Source organism: Hemibagrus wyckioides, linkage group LG18 (genome assembly GCF_019097595.1).
Source record: "Hemibagrus wyckioides isolate EC202008001 linkage group LG18, SWU_Hwy_1.0, whole genome shotgun sequence".
Lineage (NCBI taxonomy): Eukaryota > Metazoa > Chordata > Actinopteri > Siluriformes > Bagridae > Hemibagrus > Hemibagrus wyckioides.
The window spans coordinates 18,612,585-18,629,484 of NC_080727.1; the positions used below are offsets into that span (position 1 = coordinate 18,612,585).

The following is a 16,900-nucleotide window of genomic DNA, read 5'->3' on the forward strand; positions in this document are numbered from 1 at the left end:
AGATTTTGATTCATCATGCCACACCATATAGCTAAATGTTTGTGGACACTCTAACCATAGCCAAACCACATCCCATTCTAGTTGAATATCCCATTCCAGATATTTATATATTTTTGCTGTAATAATAACCTCCACTCTTCCAGGAAGGCGTTCCATTAGTTTTGAACCATGGCTGTGGGAATTTAACCATTCAACTACAAGAGTAAGGCACTGATGGAGGTCTGGGGTGCAGTCGGTGCTCCAGTTCATCCCAAAGGTGTTCATTGGGGTTGAGTCAGAGTCAGGGCTCTGTGTAGGTCACTCAAGTTCTTCCACTCCTTAACCTCTACACCATGCCCTCATGAAGCTCACTTTGTGCACAGGGACATCATCAAGTTGGAACAGGTTTGAGCATCTTAGCTCCAGTGAAGGGAAATTGTAATGGTACAACATACAAAGACATTCTATACAAGCCTGTGCTTCAAACTTTTTGGCAACAGTTTGGGGAAGAACCCACATATGGATGTGATTTTCACTGCTACACAGATAAACTGGGCAGTACAGGTCAAGGTTCATTCTACTAATTATTATTATTATTATTATTATTATTATTATTATTATTATTATTATTATTATTATTCCCCAATTGTTTCTTATTTTACTCAAATGCATTATTTTAAAGTAAACTCAAAAATATTTATTTTACTTATTTGTTCTATTTTTTTTTTTTACATTGATTTAGGTATACTGTATATACAATAGATAGATAGATAGATAGATAGATAGATAGATAGATAGATAGATAGATAGATAGATAGATAGACTATATTGCCAAATGTGGAAATTTGGGACTCCCCTCCAAATCTTTGAATTCAGGTGTTGTTTTCAGGGCTTGGGCTTGGCCTCCTAGTACCAGTAAAAGGAACTGTTAATGATCCAGCATACCAAGACATTTTAGACAGTTTCATTCTCCCAAGAGTCCTGACCTCAACCCGATAGAACATCTTTGGGATGAATTAGAGCAGAGACTCCAAAACTGAGACGTCTGCCTTTACATGCACATGAATTTAATATTGAGTTGGCTTGTCCCTTTGCAACTATATCAGCTTCAACTCTTCTGGGAAGGCTTTCCACAAGGTTTAGGAGTGTGTTTATGGGAATTTTTGACCATTCCTCTAAAAACACATTTGTGAGGTCAGGCACTGGTGTTGGACGAGAAGGTCTGGCTCACAGTCTCCGCTCTAATTCATCCCAAAGGTGTTCTATCAGGTTGAGGTCAGGACTCTGTAAAGTTCCTCCACACCAAACTCGCTCATCCATGTCTTTATGGACCTTGCTTTGTGCACTGGTGTGCAGTCATGTTGGAACAGGAAGGGGTCATCCCCAAACTGTTCCCACAAAGTTGGGAGCATGAAATTGTCCAAAATGTCTTGGTATGCTGAAGCATTAAGAGTTCCTTTCACCAGAACTAAGGGGTCAAGACCAAACCCTTAAAAACAACACCTGAATTCAATGATTTGGATGAGTGTCCCAAAACTTTGGGCAATATAGATAGATATGGTTTAATTAGATATTTATTGGAAAATAATTTAGGTATAAAGACTAAACCTTTATTCTTTATATAAATGATATTCTATCATGAAACATTTCAAGAGCCAAACTAAAGACATACATAATTTGCCTCATAATCATAGACAGGCATATATATTCGTAAACATAAACAGCGACACAGACACAGGTCTCAACATGGAAGTGAATCTGAAGGAACAACAAATATCTGGAATATGGGAAACTACAACTGAGAAACAGTAAATAAATGAGACTTTGCAACCAGACAAAGGAAGATAATGTAGAGGTATATAATTTGGTATTAGTCAAGGGACGAACATAGAAATGGAGCAACGATTAAGCAACAGACCAATGTTGGGAGACAAAACACAGGCATATGGCAATGCAAAAATGGCAAAAATGACATAGAGTGAATTGCAAATGAAAGAAAAATGCAGCACCTGTTGTGCTTTGAATCATGTAATGCACTGAGATGCAAACTGCTTAAACATATCAAAATAATGAAGTTCTATATAAAGATTTCTGACCAGAATATTGATACTGAATACTGATAATAAGCTTTAAAAAATCTATTTCTTTTTTCAAATGATACACTTCACAGTTTGACTCTTCAACACAAAAAGCACAAACGTCTCTTACTATGTAAATATTTTCCTTTCTCTTCTCCAAAAATAAAACTTATTTTCCAAATCTAATTCTAATCTTTTGCCTTTTTGTGTTACGGGATACAATATCTGATATGCTTTCTTCAATATCTGAGCCACCATTTGTTTTCTTTGCTGATTATATTAATAAACTGTTATTTACTGCTATCTACAATCTATTTTTACATTATAGTCTGCAAACAGTTTAGATGTAAATTATGTAATTATTGCAGTATTAAATTAGCTATTACTATAGAAAATCTGCTATAAAGTCTGTAAATATTCACCACAAAACTACAAGAAATGAATTAAAGGGAGGTTATACAATTAATTAAATTGGAAAAAAAAATCTAGATTTATTTATTCTATGTGTTTTCAAACCTGCTTTTTTTATTATATTATTGTTATTTTTATTTTACTTTAATTTTATGAAATAATAATAATAACAACAACAACAACAACAACAACAACAATAATAATAATAATAATATTATTATTCTATCATTCTGTGTAAATTTAGTGTGTTTTCCCAGGACATTTTCTGACATACCAACAAACTAAAACATTTGCCACCAAAAGTCTAAGATTTTGACATGAATAGGGGGAAAATTTGATGTGAGCATTAATTGTAGCTCGTAACCTGTATCTACATGAAAGTGCAGGTCTACAGGTGTTCCTAATAAAATGGACAGTAAGTATACAGTACTATACATACCGAGAAATGCTTAAAAGCGTATTATTTGCATAGCTTGCATATACAACGTGTTTTAATTCATTTATTTCCTTGAAGATTTGTCTTTGTCTGAAATGCTTCGTCATCCTATCCAAATCGTTCTGCTTTTCCAGAAACATCGAGTTGTGATTTTGGATATACTACAGCCCTCTAGTGTCAAATACTGGAACTACACATTATTATTATTATTATTATTATTATTATTATTATTATTATTATTATTATTATGAATGGTATTATATGCAGCACATAAATTCAGAGTAATTATGAATTAAGTAAGGCAAAACATCCATTTTAAACCAATTTTCTTTTCTTTTCCAGTATACCATACAAGCTTTATTACAGTTGATCATGCACCATGAACCTGTATGCAGTTTAGCCATGAGGAAAGAGATGAACAAATTTGTGATTTTTTTTGTATTTTATACTTCATAATGAAGTTAAAATTCCTTCTTCTATTTTTTTTAAAACATGAAATGGTGTAAAAAGTAAACATATCCTGTGCAGTCTCTAATACAAGCTAAGAGGCTGAAAAACATACGATGCTGAGATCCAGACACGCTCACACCCTCGGTTCTCGCAGGAGGTGAGAACTTGAGATACATATTTATATAAAAGGTGTTGACTTAAATGTGCTCTCTGTTTATCACACAAGCAGAGTGAAGACGAAGTGTATAAAACCTCTATCTCTGGGGCTGTACTCACGCTGAATCTTCCTCTTTCTTTAAGAGATCTCCTAGAGGCGTGCTGTTAGAGGAAAATAATCCACAGCGAGGTGGAATAGTGTGAAGCGAAGGGTCATTAGACATGACTGAGGCAACAAAAGCTCAAATAGCCACTCTGTATAACCACGGTGAGCTGAAAAGCATCTCGTAATATACAACACATTGAAGCAGATGAGCTAGAAAAGCAGAAGATAACAGAAGAACATAGATCTGAGGCTACATTTGGTGCAGGTTTACAAAAATTGGACAGCTTTGGGATTGGGACTAGGCAAAGTTGAGACTTCCTGCCTAAATACTTCATGGACACCTTCTGAAGTCACTGGGTAGTGTAAGTGAAGTGTAGATCAGGGTATTATGTTCTCACAGTCTTTGAAGGTTGTCATGAATATTAAAATCTCATCGCTGAGCTCACCAGGGCTTTATTTGAATCTGAGTTTGAATTGACGGAGACACAGAGATGTTTTGAAAGTAGTGAAATACAGGTTTACATCAGGAGCAGTTCGTTAATGTAACAATCAGAAAGCGAGCAGTCGAGTATATTTCTGAGTATTTACCATATGGCCAAAAGTTATAAAATCTCACACCATGCTCAAAAGAACATTTTTTCCCTCTAATATTATAGCATACATACTGTACAATGATGCAAGAGGAGGCTCTAATAAAGTTTGTGTAAATATTAAGGATACTCTCAGTATGGTAGATGGTACATATTAACCAGATAACTGGCCAGAAGGAAAAAATAAAATAAATATCTGGATCTCTGACTGGTTCAAGACATCCAGAGAAAAGGATCAATACCAAAATCTGGAGATGGTTGTCACAAAAACAGAAAGTTGTAAGATAAACAGTTGTCATGATTGTTAGCTGCTAGTGTATAGCTTTAACTGCACAAATGGCAAACATTCTACTAGTTAACTAGCTCGATGTTACAGGACACGCAAGTCCGGTTTCATTAGAAGAATCTTGATTTGCATAGTTAAAGTCAACACAGTCAGTTTAAGGATGAAGACGGCCGTGTCTGCGTCGTCCTGACACAAATACATGTCTATAACAAAACTGTAAAGAATGATCTGAGCTAAAAGTAACACATTATTGAGTGCAGCAGTGCTTTAAGATGGAAAAAGTAAGAAAAAAGAAGAAACTCCTGATGCTTTTTATAATGTAGATGGTTTATTTGAGGTACATTTTCAACAATGTATTAAGTTCCAGTGCATTTCCCAAATGGGAAAAGAACTCTTGGTGGATCTTTCAGGATAGCCAAGGACCATTAGTATGCAAAAATAGCTTTTCCCCCATTTTTCTCTCCAGTTTGGCAAATTCCTTCCAGAACCCAGCTCTATCAGCTACTAACCAGGGAATGTGAAGGATTTCTCTGAGGCATGTGAAGCAGCTGCACTGCTAATGTAACACACCTGGAGTAAAGCGCTATCTACCCTCTGGTACATTATATATATATGACTGTGATGGACTGGGGAGAGAGAATATCTATATCAGAACACCTCTTACCAAAATTAATCAGCATGTCTAATTTTGATCCTTTGGCGCTTGGTTACTGGATGTAATGTAAATGTGTGTAGAGTCATGTGACTGCTCTGAGAACGTTGCAGAGAATGAGAAGATAAAAGCATCTCGACGAACGTCTCTTCTTTCTCCGTTTTTTTTTTTTTTTTTTTTGAGGAGCATAATGGCATAGCTAAATGGCAGGCAGTTTGAAACAATGAATACATTACATTAATGGTATTTCAGAAAAAAAGAATACACACTGACCTGGCATAACATTATGACCACCTGCCTAATATTATATTGGTCTCCCTTTTGCTGGCAATCACCTATCAGACCTATCATGCACTGTGTATTCTGACACCTTTCTATCAGAACCAGCATTAACGTCTTCAGCATTAACGTCTTCAGCAGTCTGAGCAACAGTAGCTCGTCTGTTGGATCGGATCACATGGGCCAGCCTTCGCTCCCTACGTGCATCAATGAGCCTTGCCCACCCATGACCCTGTCGCCAGTTCACCACTGTTCCTTTCTTGGACCCCTTTTGATAGATACTGACCACTGCAGACTGGGAACACCCCACAAGAGCTGCAGTTTTGGAGATGCTCTGATCCAGTCGTCTAGACATCACGAATTGGCCCTTCGTCAAACTCGCTCAAATCCTTACGCTTGCCCATTTTTCCTGCTTCTAACACATCAACTTTGAGGACAAAATGTTCACTTTCTATCTAATATATCCCACCCACTAACAGGTGCCATGATGAGGAAATCATCAGTGTTATTCACTTCACCTGTCAGTGCTCATAATGTTATGCTTGATCGGTGTATATTGTATGTATGTGCTGCTATATTGAAAAAAATGTAAGAAAACATAACAAATGACACCACAACGGATCTCTACATAATGGTTGCTGAACCAGCCTTGCATGTTCTACCCAGTTTATTCCCATCTGACTCAGAACTCAACGCCACCTTGGTATTTTCTAATAGTGTCTGTTTGAATGCCATGTAGCGTTTACGCCGGTTAGCTTTGTAGACCTCCAGCCGTTCTGCTTCAGCAACTGGATCATCCAGAACCCCTTCCCATCTCAGGCTCTCCTGTGTTTGGCTGCTCACATCAGTTTTATCCTCTTTATCTGGAGCTGGGGGTTCCTCCACAGCCGGCTGGGTTGATTTGCCTTTACGGCATTTCCTTGCACTCCTCTCTTTGGCTTGGCCTTTGCCATAGATCAGGTCACTGCTCTGCTCTGTGTTGGTTGATTGCTGCGTCTGGGGTTTCTCTGCAGCACACCAAAACAATAAACCAAGGCAGATGGATTTCAGCTTAATCTCCTTTCACAAAAGAGCTAACCTATACACTGTATAGTGAAACATGATGGGATTAAATGTAAGTGATCTTTCCCTTCAAGCCCATTTGGTTCTCAGCAGTACTGCTATGCATGAGTGAGGTTTTCCAAGGCCTGGAGGTGTAAAGTGTGTCACTGAACTCCTGAGCATTTAGTCTTTCCTGCATTCTTTGCTATATTGAAGATGGTTGGTGCTGCCTTGTAAACCTTACATTAAAGGTGTGAAAACTACCAGAAGCAAACAGTTATGTCAAAGGGCAGCTTGGGAGTCAAAATCATTTGGAGAAGCTTATTGGCTCAAGTGAGTGAAAACTTAAATGTACAATTTGTGTGTTTGCACAAACATACAAGCATAACAACAAACACTTCTGTATTGTAGCTACACTCCACCCACCATCTTTTTTGCTTCTGTTATCTGTTGCTATGCCTAATTTTTTGCACACCTCTGCTCATATTAGTCAATGTATAGACATGATATGATATGATATGATATGATATGATATGATATGATATGATATGATATGATATGATATGATATGATATGATATGATATGATATGATATGATATGATATGATATGATATGATAGTTCCATAGTAGATGCTTTGGTGGTTGAGAATGGTCTGCTTTCCAAAGATCCATTCCTGAGGTTAGAAACTAACAGGAAGAAAGTGCCGAATGAGGATAAACCAAATTGTTCCCCAGAAAAATAAGATAAAATATCACACTGTGTACCTACAAATATGGGTGCAGCTAAAGGATGGGCACACTAGCATGAATTAGCACTAGCATGTGGCCCTCTGGCCACAACAGTCATCATCACCATCATTATTGTAATCATAATAATAGTAATAATAATAATCATCATCATCATCATCATCTAACCCTAGTAGTATTAGTATTAGCATTAGCAGTAGTAGTAATAGACAATGTCATTTGATGCAAAAGATCTCTGGGAAAATTAGAAATGTTTCATTTCATCATTTTCCATTAGCAAGGCCTGAACAGGAGTGCAAAGTCGTGGATGAACGCTCGAGAGTTCGATCACTCTGAAAGCGTCTACTTTTGCCTAGAAATCCTTTACGCTTCAGCTTTCACCGTATTTTACACAAAATCTGTATTTTTCGAGAATAGACTTTACCTTTATTGGCAGTTCTGCTTAAAAAAAACCCTCGGTCAACTTCATGACATTTTTGAATACCATGTTTTTCTAGAAAATCTATTTTTTCTCCAGTAAAAAAAAGTATGGTAAGAGTGTAAATGTATAAAATACGCAATAAAATACGACCTTCATATGTCAGCTTCCAAGCTCTATAATAAACTGTATTTTATATACTCTTAGTGTACTGTATATACATGAAAAGCGAACATAAATCAGAAAGTACCCGAGTCATCGGAATGGGAAGGGGTGCTTGGATGTCCTCTTTTCTTTTGCTCATAGATGGGTTTGTTTTTCTCTTTAGTCGTGTTTTTTCTCTTCTTCTTCTTCCCTTCTTTCCCAGCAGACCCAGCGGCAGGTGTATTGTGATGATCTCCTCTCCTGGTTGATTGAATCCCTTCCCGGGGATCACGCAATTTCCCCGTTAAAGTTGCCATGGTACACACAGTCCTTATAGATCTCGGTCACCTCATTATTTGTGTTTTTGCCCAAAAAAGCTAAACGAGAAGCAAACGCCTATTTAACGAAGATGCACAATCAGTTTTGCACAATCAGAATCTACTCTATACTTAAAACTCCATGTTTTGTGTAAACGAAATGCACTCCATGAGCGAAACACTCCAGAGTTATAAATAAAATCATTTTTAGAAATGTTCAGATTTAAAGCTGGGAAAACTGGAAGTGAACTAATAGGTCAAAAAAAAAGAGAGTGTTTAAAGGCGTTACTATGGAAACAGAGCCCTGCCCACATCACTGTTCTGCGGAAGGGAAATACACTGGATGGTGTGCGCATGCGCCGACTCTACTCTACTCCGTCTACATAATAAAGTAACTTGGACGAGGAGGAGGTAAAACTATAATAAACTATAAACTAAACTGACTGCATCACAACACCTTAAAGCCACCTTAAAGTGTTTAGTCTGACCCAACACTAACTTTATTCGGACCCAACACTAACTTTATTCGGATACCTCTCCATTAAAAAAAAAAAAAAAAGACTGGGCAGCTCTGGTAGAATCAAGTGCATGTTTTATAACATATATTTTCTTATGTATTATAAGTTCTGTGTGTTATTGTGAACAGATTGCTGAAAAGTAATATGCAAGAAACGTCTATACCCACGCCCACATCAATACTTCAATGTCAGTACAGTGCTGTGCTATGGATGTTCCAGCACATTTGAATGGGCTTTTTTTTATAAAAATTTGCAGATCATTTGGGCAATATGCATACCTAAATGAATAAATATTCTGTCAGGCAAGTGACATTTTTTCTTTGTGAAGAATGCTGATAAGCCCCTTGACATAACACCTGATTATGGGTCGGAAACTGAGCCTATACTTAAAATAGAGCCATCAGTTCAAGCACATCACTGGAACGCGACTTGCGCCAGAGAGACAAATTTAGCAACAGTTATAAAGGTTACAGTTAGGCACATGGACAACATTAACCCATAAACTAAGCAGGGAAATATCAACGAAAATGCCAGAAGACATATCATGGACATGAATCAGTTTATTTTGTGTTTTTGTAGCTGTATGCCAAAGTATCATAAAAGTGTTACCCAGTCTTGGTAATGAAAGTTCCAGTAATAAATCTTTCCACTTTTTCTATCAGATGAGTCGAATATCATCAACTTCTTTCCACTTTATGTGCAGTGTATTAGTTTCTCCTGGCCAGTGGTGTGATTATGTCTAATCTCAGCCCCTACATGAAGTGTCTATTGCTGGCAAGTAATTTAGAGCCTGAGGGGGAGAGACAGAAGTAGGGAATCCAAGGCAAAGGGACAGGCTAAATTTATCTCCAAACAGTTCTGGATAGGGATGTCCCCGATCTGGCCTTCTTGATTACACGGGCAAAGTTCAGACACCTGGAGCAGAGAAAGCAGAGGAGTCATGTGAGTTTCATATTCAGCAATTCATATTCACAAACATTTTATGTTATAACTTGGCTATACATGGTTTTTAAATGCTAGCTGCTACATGCATGCTTTATAGATACGTTTATGATCTTAAACGTATTGTTTAAACCCTTGGACATGACACATATCTTTGATATAACTTAAACTTTTCATATGTGTTCAGAAACCACTTTATTCTGGTCAGGGTCACAGCGGATCCTCTCCTGGGAATATCAGGCATGAGGCAGCCCTGGAAGTCCATCCCTGAAAGTCCATTTGTAGGTCATTACACACACACACACACACACACAAGGTCAAAAGATACTGATGAATCTGGAGGTGAACAAACTCCACACACAGCAACCTGAGAGTGACCTGAGGTTGTTTTTTTTTTAGTCTAAATGGAGTAGACAGTAGTGTAATTAATGCTGTTAATAAGCTTTCATAAGTTGGCGAAATATCATTCCAGCTTTTAATACCAGTCTAATCTGATCTTAAACCACATAAGTGAGCTACAGTCAGACATAGCAGCTGTTGGGAATTTTTCAAACTTTTCAACAGTGTAAATCTGCTAAGATGTAATTATCATTAAAGGAGATGTGTCGTCCATGACGTCCAGCTGTATGATATTGTGTCTCTGTCAGTTATGATTAAATGTCATGGACCTTCACGTCACCAGACTGAAATGAGTTTCTTTACCATCACTGTGAACCATGAATGTGAACAATTCTAGCTAACATGCATCCTTTCCTCATAATAATTTATTTAGGAGGATGTGAAAGGGTTTTGGGGGCGTGTCTATGAAAATGAATGAAACAAACCTTCCGGACCGGAAGTCTGGTTCACAAACTATTTATTTGTATTTCAGCTATGTGACTTGATCGGCGACAATCTGTTTAATATTTTCCGTATCATTCTGACATAACAGCTGTATTGGTGAGAAATGAGAAATTTTCGACTGTTGCACCTTTAATCGTTGGATTATTTCTCGAAGCTTTGAAGCCTCACCCTGAAGAACTTTCGCGTTCGGAAACTTTCTCACGCGTCTCATTGGGTAGAAAGTGATCCGTCGGTGAAAAAGCGCAGATTCCAATTGGCCAGCGGAGATTGGTCCCGTCCCTTCGCTTGCTTGCTATTGGCTGGAGTTGAAGCTACGGCACGCGATCGTCATCCGTAACCTTTGACGTTGGAGCAGCAGTAGCCAGCTGTTACAAATCGCGTCACTTCTCGCCAGCTGATCGGAGACGCCGGCCGAGTGGGAGACGCCGAGAAAAGAACCCGGGTTATCTTTTTTTACCCCACCAGCGAGGTGAGCTATTGGTTCAAATCAAGAAAAAAAAAACTTTTATTCTTTAATGCCCCATCTCATCTTGTGTTCATTCTGCGCCGCGTTCAGTTCAGAAATGAATCTTGGTGCGTGTGAGAAAGGCTAGGAAACGAACCGACTCGGAATCGATTCACTCGAGGTGGGGCGTTGGTTAAGATAGATTTAGAAAAAAAAAGAAAGGGTTACGGACGCGTCCGGATCAGTTTTATGATCATGATTAAGCTTGATTCTTTGTTGCCAGTGATCTTAATCGGGGAAACGTTATATAATCCAGGTTCAGGCAGTGTGTCCAAACTTAAGAGGAAAAAGGCAGTAGACAAGGCAGTGCAAAACTGTCCTAACTCAGTTCACCTTTCAGAAGTCCGTCTAGTTAATACAACATGGAGGTCAAACTACAGATTAAGCAACTGGTCACACTCGGATCAATGTGTAATGCGATACCAATGGAGTCATGACCGAGCAGAACCTGATGATATGAAGGCAAACTTAGTTGGCAGAAATAACCCTAATAGTATTTGTGTAACGTTATTGCTGCTCGGTTGCCAGCGTGTCTGTGTGCTTAGCAGTGTTTTCCTGATTTGGATTAGAGGCATGGACAGAGTGTGTCCTTATGTAATTCTCTCCATCTAGCAGTTAGCTAAGAGGAGGAGGAGGAGGAGGAGGAGGAGGAATGCCATTTTGTCAGTGGCTCGCTTTCAGTTCTGTGCTAAAGCTGCAGCACACTCTGTGGAAAATGTCGTCTAGTGACGAACAGGTCGAATAAACTCAAGCCTCGACTGGCTTTTTTTGTTTTGTTTTTTTTGTTAAACTTGCACAACCTTCTCTAAAGTCTAAGATACACAGGCTTTAAATAAGTGGGTCGAATACTCTTTCAAATCACTTTTGAAACTTCCTTCTCCATACCATATTGTCCATTTCATTAACATCATGTCACTCTCATAGAGGTGCTGAGAAACCTGTTTTGTTAGGGCCGGCTCCTCGCAAATTTTGTATGGAAATCCACACCCGGATTTTGTTAAGGCCTTAAAGTAAGTGAGGGTGAGAATTTTTGTTCAAGGCCACGCCCTGCTCCGTTTCATCTGCATCTCCACGTTCATGGGAGTATTACCTAGAAGCCATCTGTGCACCCGATTAGGCGTGGGTGTTGGATGTAAATTTGACTTCCTATAGACGATAAACATTCCGGTCTTGAAGTTCGATTAGCGCTAATGAGTTGACGGTCCTCCATCCTACTTTCCAGTAACTCCACTGATTTCTGGTGACCAGACAAAGCCCCACCCTGAACCGTACGTTAGGTAGCGAGGTGAATTAGGAACACATGGCGCAGTGTTTAATAACCCACAGGCTTGACGAAGAAGGTTGTAATTGATAAACCGAGCTGAGTAAGTAGTTAAATGTAATTAATTTAAGAGGCAGATTATAGGAGAGTCTTCTGAGTAATTGGTTTGTGTTGCTCATATGTGTGCATTTATAACCCTCGATTATGGTTTTACAGCACAGGGAAAGCGTACCAACGTTAAGCGCCACCTTTCTTGACGCAACAGGATGTTGTCTTTCCAGCTAAATGACTTGACTGTAATCTTGCCAGGACATTTGCACGTCCTTCCTCCAGGAGTCCGTAGCAGGTCTGAGCTCTTGTGGTGTCGTCGATCTGAATCAAGCCTCCTGGCAAACTGAGATCATGTCCTTCCTCGAACTGCAGAGATTGATTGAAACATCTTGGCCCGCCTCGATTCCCGCTCCCTTGCGCCGTCTTTTGCTCGTTCACCTCCTTCTCTTCGGGAGTGGTGCCACGAGGCCACAGTTCAGGGTGTGGCCGGTTGACGTCTTGCCTTCTAATGAGACGCTGTGCTGTGTGTATATACTTTAAAATGCTTTTAGGAGGATATGAGATCAGGTTTTAGATTCCGGCTCGAAGAAGAGCGGTTTTGGATTAATCCGGCTGACCTAAAAGTTTCCTTTTTCCGTCCACGCATTGCAGGGTTGCACCCACAACCGATATATTAATCGATTGACCTGTGACAGGCACAGCGGGGACTGAATTAATGCAGACGTTCTGGATCGATCTTATTACCCTGTCCGATTGCATCACAATTGTTTACGATCAAGATTTGTTTACTGTAGTTCTGGTACTATGAATAATGCAGAGATTGTACATGATTTATTGGTTAAGGCCATCATAAAAGGCTTTTCTCTTGCTTTAGTCAGTCTGGAACATTTATGACTCAAAGCCAGATCAGGATGCAGCCGGTCTGTTAGGAGGGCATGCGTCGTTCTTTAGAAAGCTGCGTGTTTCGTAAAAGCACAAAAGCACGATGGCGTGTGAGGCTGGCGTGCTGACGCAGAGAGCCTTATCTTGTCCTGTGGCGTTCCTGTGTCTGCCTGCTTATTGATGTCTGTGCTTGAGCAAGGGGGGGGGAGGGGGTGAGGACACAAAACAGAAAGTAAAGCAAACGACTCAGAGATTACTCCCAGAGAGGAAGGGAAGAGGGACGAGAATGATCTAGCAACGATCTGCTTGTGGGAGTAATATGATTCAGCAGATCAGATCGGTCTTCAGCGATGGATGTGTTTTCGCAGGCGTGACACATCATAAGCCTCGATACACTCTTGTCGTTATGCAGTGAAGATGTGGCCGGTTTTTTTTCCTGACCCTTTTCTGGCAGAACGAAGAAGAAGGCTCACAAGGATTGCAGGATGATGGTGATGATGATGCACTTTCTACACACTTAAATCAATGTACGCAATATACAAAGAGCAGTGCTAATGCTAACTAGGCCTCAGAATATCTGCCTACATGTGAGGAAACATTTACTCTCTGTAGTTGGGGGAGAAATGGATATCGAGAGGGGCGGCACTGGTGAGAGGAAAGAGAGTTGGGAGAAAATAAGTGAAAATCTCTCCCTGAACGGGACGTGTGAGTCGAACAGGCCGAGCGTGTGAGGAATTTCTAACATATGCAGGAGGATTCTGAAGAATTCCAGGCATTCGCAACTCTCTGTTCGTGGAAGGAAAGGAGAGACTCATTACGGGACATTGAGAGCCTTGTTTGCCTGATTTTTTTTCTTTTCTTTTTTCTTTTCCACTGTATTAAATCCAGCTGTTCAGCGCTTTGAAACCATCTTGCGTGCCTGTAAGCAGATGAGCGCAGTTAGAATGAAATGCTTAATGGGAGCGAGAAGCTATACTGAGTGTTTGGAAACACTGGATGCTTACGTTTTCTCTTTCAGTGGTATCTAAGAAGGCTTAAGAAGACTTCAGGTTACAAATAAGGGATAAGCCACAAACAAAATCGCATTCAGTTGTTTCTCAATGCGGAGTCAATTCTGAAGCCAAGCTGTAGTGATAATGTTCCTCTTATTTACTCTGAGTGACGACCGTAAGCCTGGCAAGTCTACAGTCGGGGGCAGAAACAACATCTAAAACCAATCTTCCTTTATTTTTTAATTTTTTAATTTTTTTTTTTTAAAAAGACACAAATTCCTGTTTGTGGTATTTTGTGAAAAGTTTAGTATCATGTACTAAACATTACATTCCCAATATCTTAATCTTTAGATAATCTAAACATAAAAGGGCTAAATGAGTCATGGCTGCAAACGGCGTCTAGCTAAAAACTTGGCAGTGACTGATACACCCACAAGTGGCTCAGGAGAAAACAATGAAACGACGATTATTTAGTTATGCAGTTGTTAATAACGCTGGACTTCTTTTAACGTTACGAAGACCCTCTAATATGATCAGCAACGTGATATTATTTCCTACAGAATATATTAACGTAGGAATTTAGCTTCTCTTTAGAATTTACATGCTTTAAAAATGTCAGTTTCCCATTTTTTTCTAGAATTTCCATCCACCAGACACCTCAACTCATACGTGTGAGCTTCCACGTGAAGATATATGTGCTTCCTGTGAGACACGTAAAGCCAGCCAATGACGTCTTTCCTAACTGCTGCTCACGTTACATCACAATGCAGCAAAACACACTCCAAGGAAAGATTTATCAGCCCTCTCACACACACCTGTGATTGGCTACTGTCACTGTGATTGAGAGCAGAGAGAGAGAGTTAGCCCCTCCCACCTGGACAGGAGAGCCAATTTTGGATGGTTGTGACATCACCTGGATGCGCAGCCCCTCCCAACTGGTAAGGAGAGCCAGTTTTGGATTTGCACTTGCTCCAAAAACTTGCACCTCTCCCAAACAATTCGTAATATTCTTATTAGAAAATCGTCGACTCGCTGAGCACAGACATCATGTCCTGATCTATCTGCCCTGTCCAGACAAACCGGCAGCGTATAGTAGTAGCCTCCGATAACTCAATCCATCTACACTAATCCAGTTCTCCGCTTCATCCGCAGAGCCAGATCGGCCTGTTTGGAATCATCCTGATTAAATCTGGCATCTTATTTTGGATTCATAACAGAGAAACAGAGCTCCGGCGCTGGAGATGTCGCCACACTAGACGTTCCCAGAGCGTGTGGTTTTGTTGTGGGATGAAAAGCCGAAGTGCTCAGTGTTGACAACTTGCGTCCTACAGAAGTTTTTGCTTCTTGTTAAACTTCAAAGCATCGCTCCGATCCAACAATAGCGAACACACCTTTCCCGCGCTCCTAAGGGTGTTGGAATGTCAAGAGAAAACACCCGACAAAATGTTCACCAAGACCCAAACGAGACACGAGAGAACTCCGCGTACGAACGTTGATCTTGACGCTTCACTTTCTAGCATATCTATCTTGTAGAAGTCAGGAATATGTGTAACACTGGATCCATTGCTCTAGAGACTGTAATCATTTCCTAATCCTAATATTATGGTAATTAAATGTTGGTCCGTTGTCCAACATGGTCTGCAACTCCTTAGTACTAAACCAGTCAAACTACTCGCAGCAAGCCTGATAAATTCCAAAGATGGTCATGTTTCCTCTGAGTCACGTTCACAGGCGTTCGTATTGTGCATGGAATGCCCGTGCCCATATGTGGATGATAATAGGCATAGACATTCCTTAGACAATAGCTGGTTTGTTTAACGTTATGCCCAAGCAGCTGTATGGAGCTGATAAGAAGGTGGGAGATGCCACACGTTGATCAATAGCCTTTTGTAAACGCAACAGTTTTGTTGCTTAGGTTATTTAACCCAGGACACTCTCTCTCACTCTCTCTCTCTCTCTCTCTCACCCCCTTTCCCTCTCTCGCTCCCTTCATCCCCCTCACCCTCTCACCCCCCCCTTCTCCCTCCCTCGCTCCACATCTCTCTCTCCCTCTCTCTCCACCCCTCTGCCCTCCTCCCCTTCTCCCACATCTCTCTTCCCCCCTCTCTCCTCCTTACTGTCTCCTCTCTCTCTCTCTCTCTCTCTCTCTCACAGGCAGGCGAGTACTCCGGACTGTGGAAGATGGATCCAGTGTGTAACTCTTGGCTAACCTACATCAGTTCTTCTCTGGCAAACTTTATGTTCCTATTCACATGCTAAAGCTGCCAGCTGAAGAGCTGTTGTGGTCAGCTTTGACCTACTCCTACTTTCCAGAAATTTCTGTTTAAAAAAAAAAAAAAAAGAAAAATGGGTACTTATCACTGTATGCGCAAGTTCTGTTCCTGATTTTCATGTTTGTGACGTATGTGACTATACAAACCTGCTGTAGCACTCATTTAATTACTTTGCAAAATGATCCACCCCTTTTGTTAAACCATTTTTCACATTTTGTTACAACCTACAAGTGAAATGTACCACCTGAAACAGTCTTTCATATGACACGACAATGTTTTCCTCCTCATTGTCAAATCCCTGAATTTTTTTTATTGACAAATCTGCTTGCGTTTTATTGTGTAGGTTCACTTGGGACTGCTTTATTAACACTGTCTACTTCAATTAAAAAGCCAGAAGGCAATCATATCAATCTTGCTGGATTGCTGACATGCTGAATATTATAGAAAATTGTCAAGAATGTTATTAATGTTAAAATGTTTATTGTGTTTATAATTAATTTTGTTTACATTTTTTTTTTGCAAGTGGGGCTTCGTAATTAATG

At 39.8% G+C, this 16,900-nt stretch overlaps 1 protein-coding gene and 1 long non-coding RNA gene across 2 annotated transcripts; one reads left to right on the forward strand and one right to left on the reverse strand.

Moving 5' to 3' along the window:
- Positions 1 to 4,823: 4,823 nt before the first annotated feature.
- On the reverse strand, positions 4,824 to 8,376 carry liat1 (ligand of ATE1). The gene is made up of 2 exons (XM_058414995.1): positions 7,881 to 8,376; positions 4,824 to 6,430 (listed from the first exon to the last, which is right to left on the reverse strand). The coding sequence occupies exons 1-2, from the start codon at positions 8,089 to 8,091 to the stop codon at positions 6,048 to 6,050; spliced, it is 594 nt and encodes a 197-aa protein (XP_058270978.1). The 5' UTR covers positions 8,092 to 8,376; the 3' UTR covers positions 4,824 to 6,047.
- A 2,308-nt stretch (positions 8,377 to 10,684) lies between these two features.
- LOC131369565 (uncharacterized) lies at positions 10,685 to 16,432 on the forward strand. Its single transcript, XR_009207278.1, has 2 exons — positions 10,685 to 10,863; positions 16,240 to 16,432. It is a non-coding gene; the product is annotated as an uncharacterized LOC131369565 (long non-coding RNA).
- The last annotated feature ends 468 nt before the right edge of the window (positions 16,433 to 16,900 follow it).

What these genes read in the sequence shown, in the direction of transcription:
- liat1 (XM_058414995.1), bottom strand. Translation starts at nt 8,091, where the DNA reads ATGGCAACTTTAACGGGGAAATTGCGTGATCCCCGGGAAGGGATTCAA. An exon ending in TTCCCATTCCGATGACTCGG is followed by an intron (nt 6,431 to 7,880) that starts GTACTTTCTGAT and finishes GGTGTGCTGCAG; the next exon opens with AGAAACCCCAGACGCAGCAA.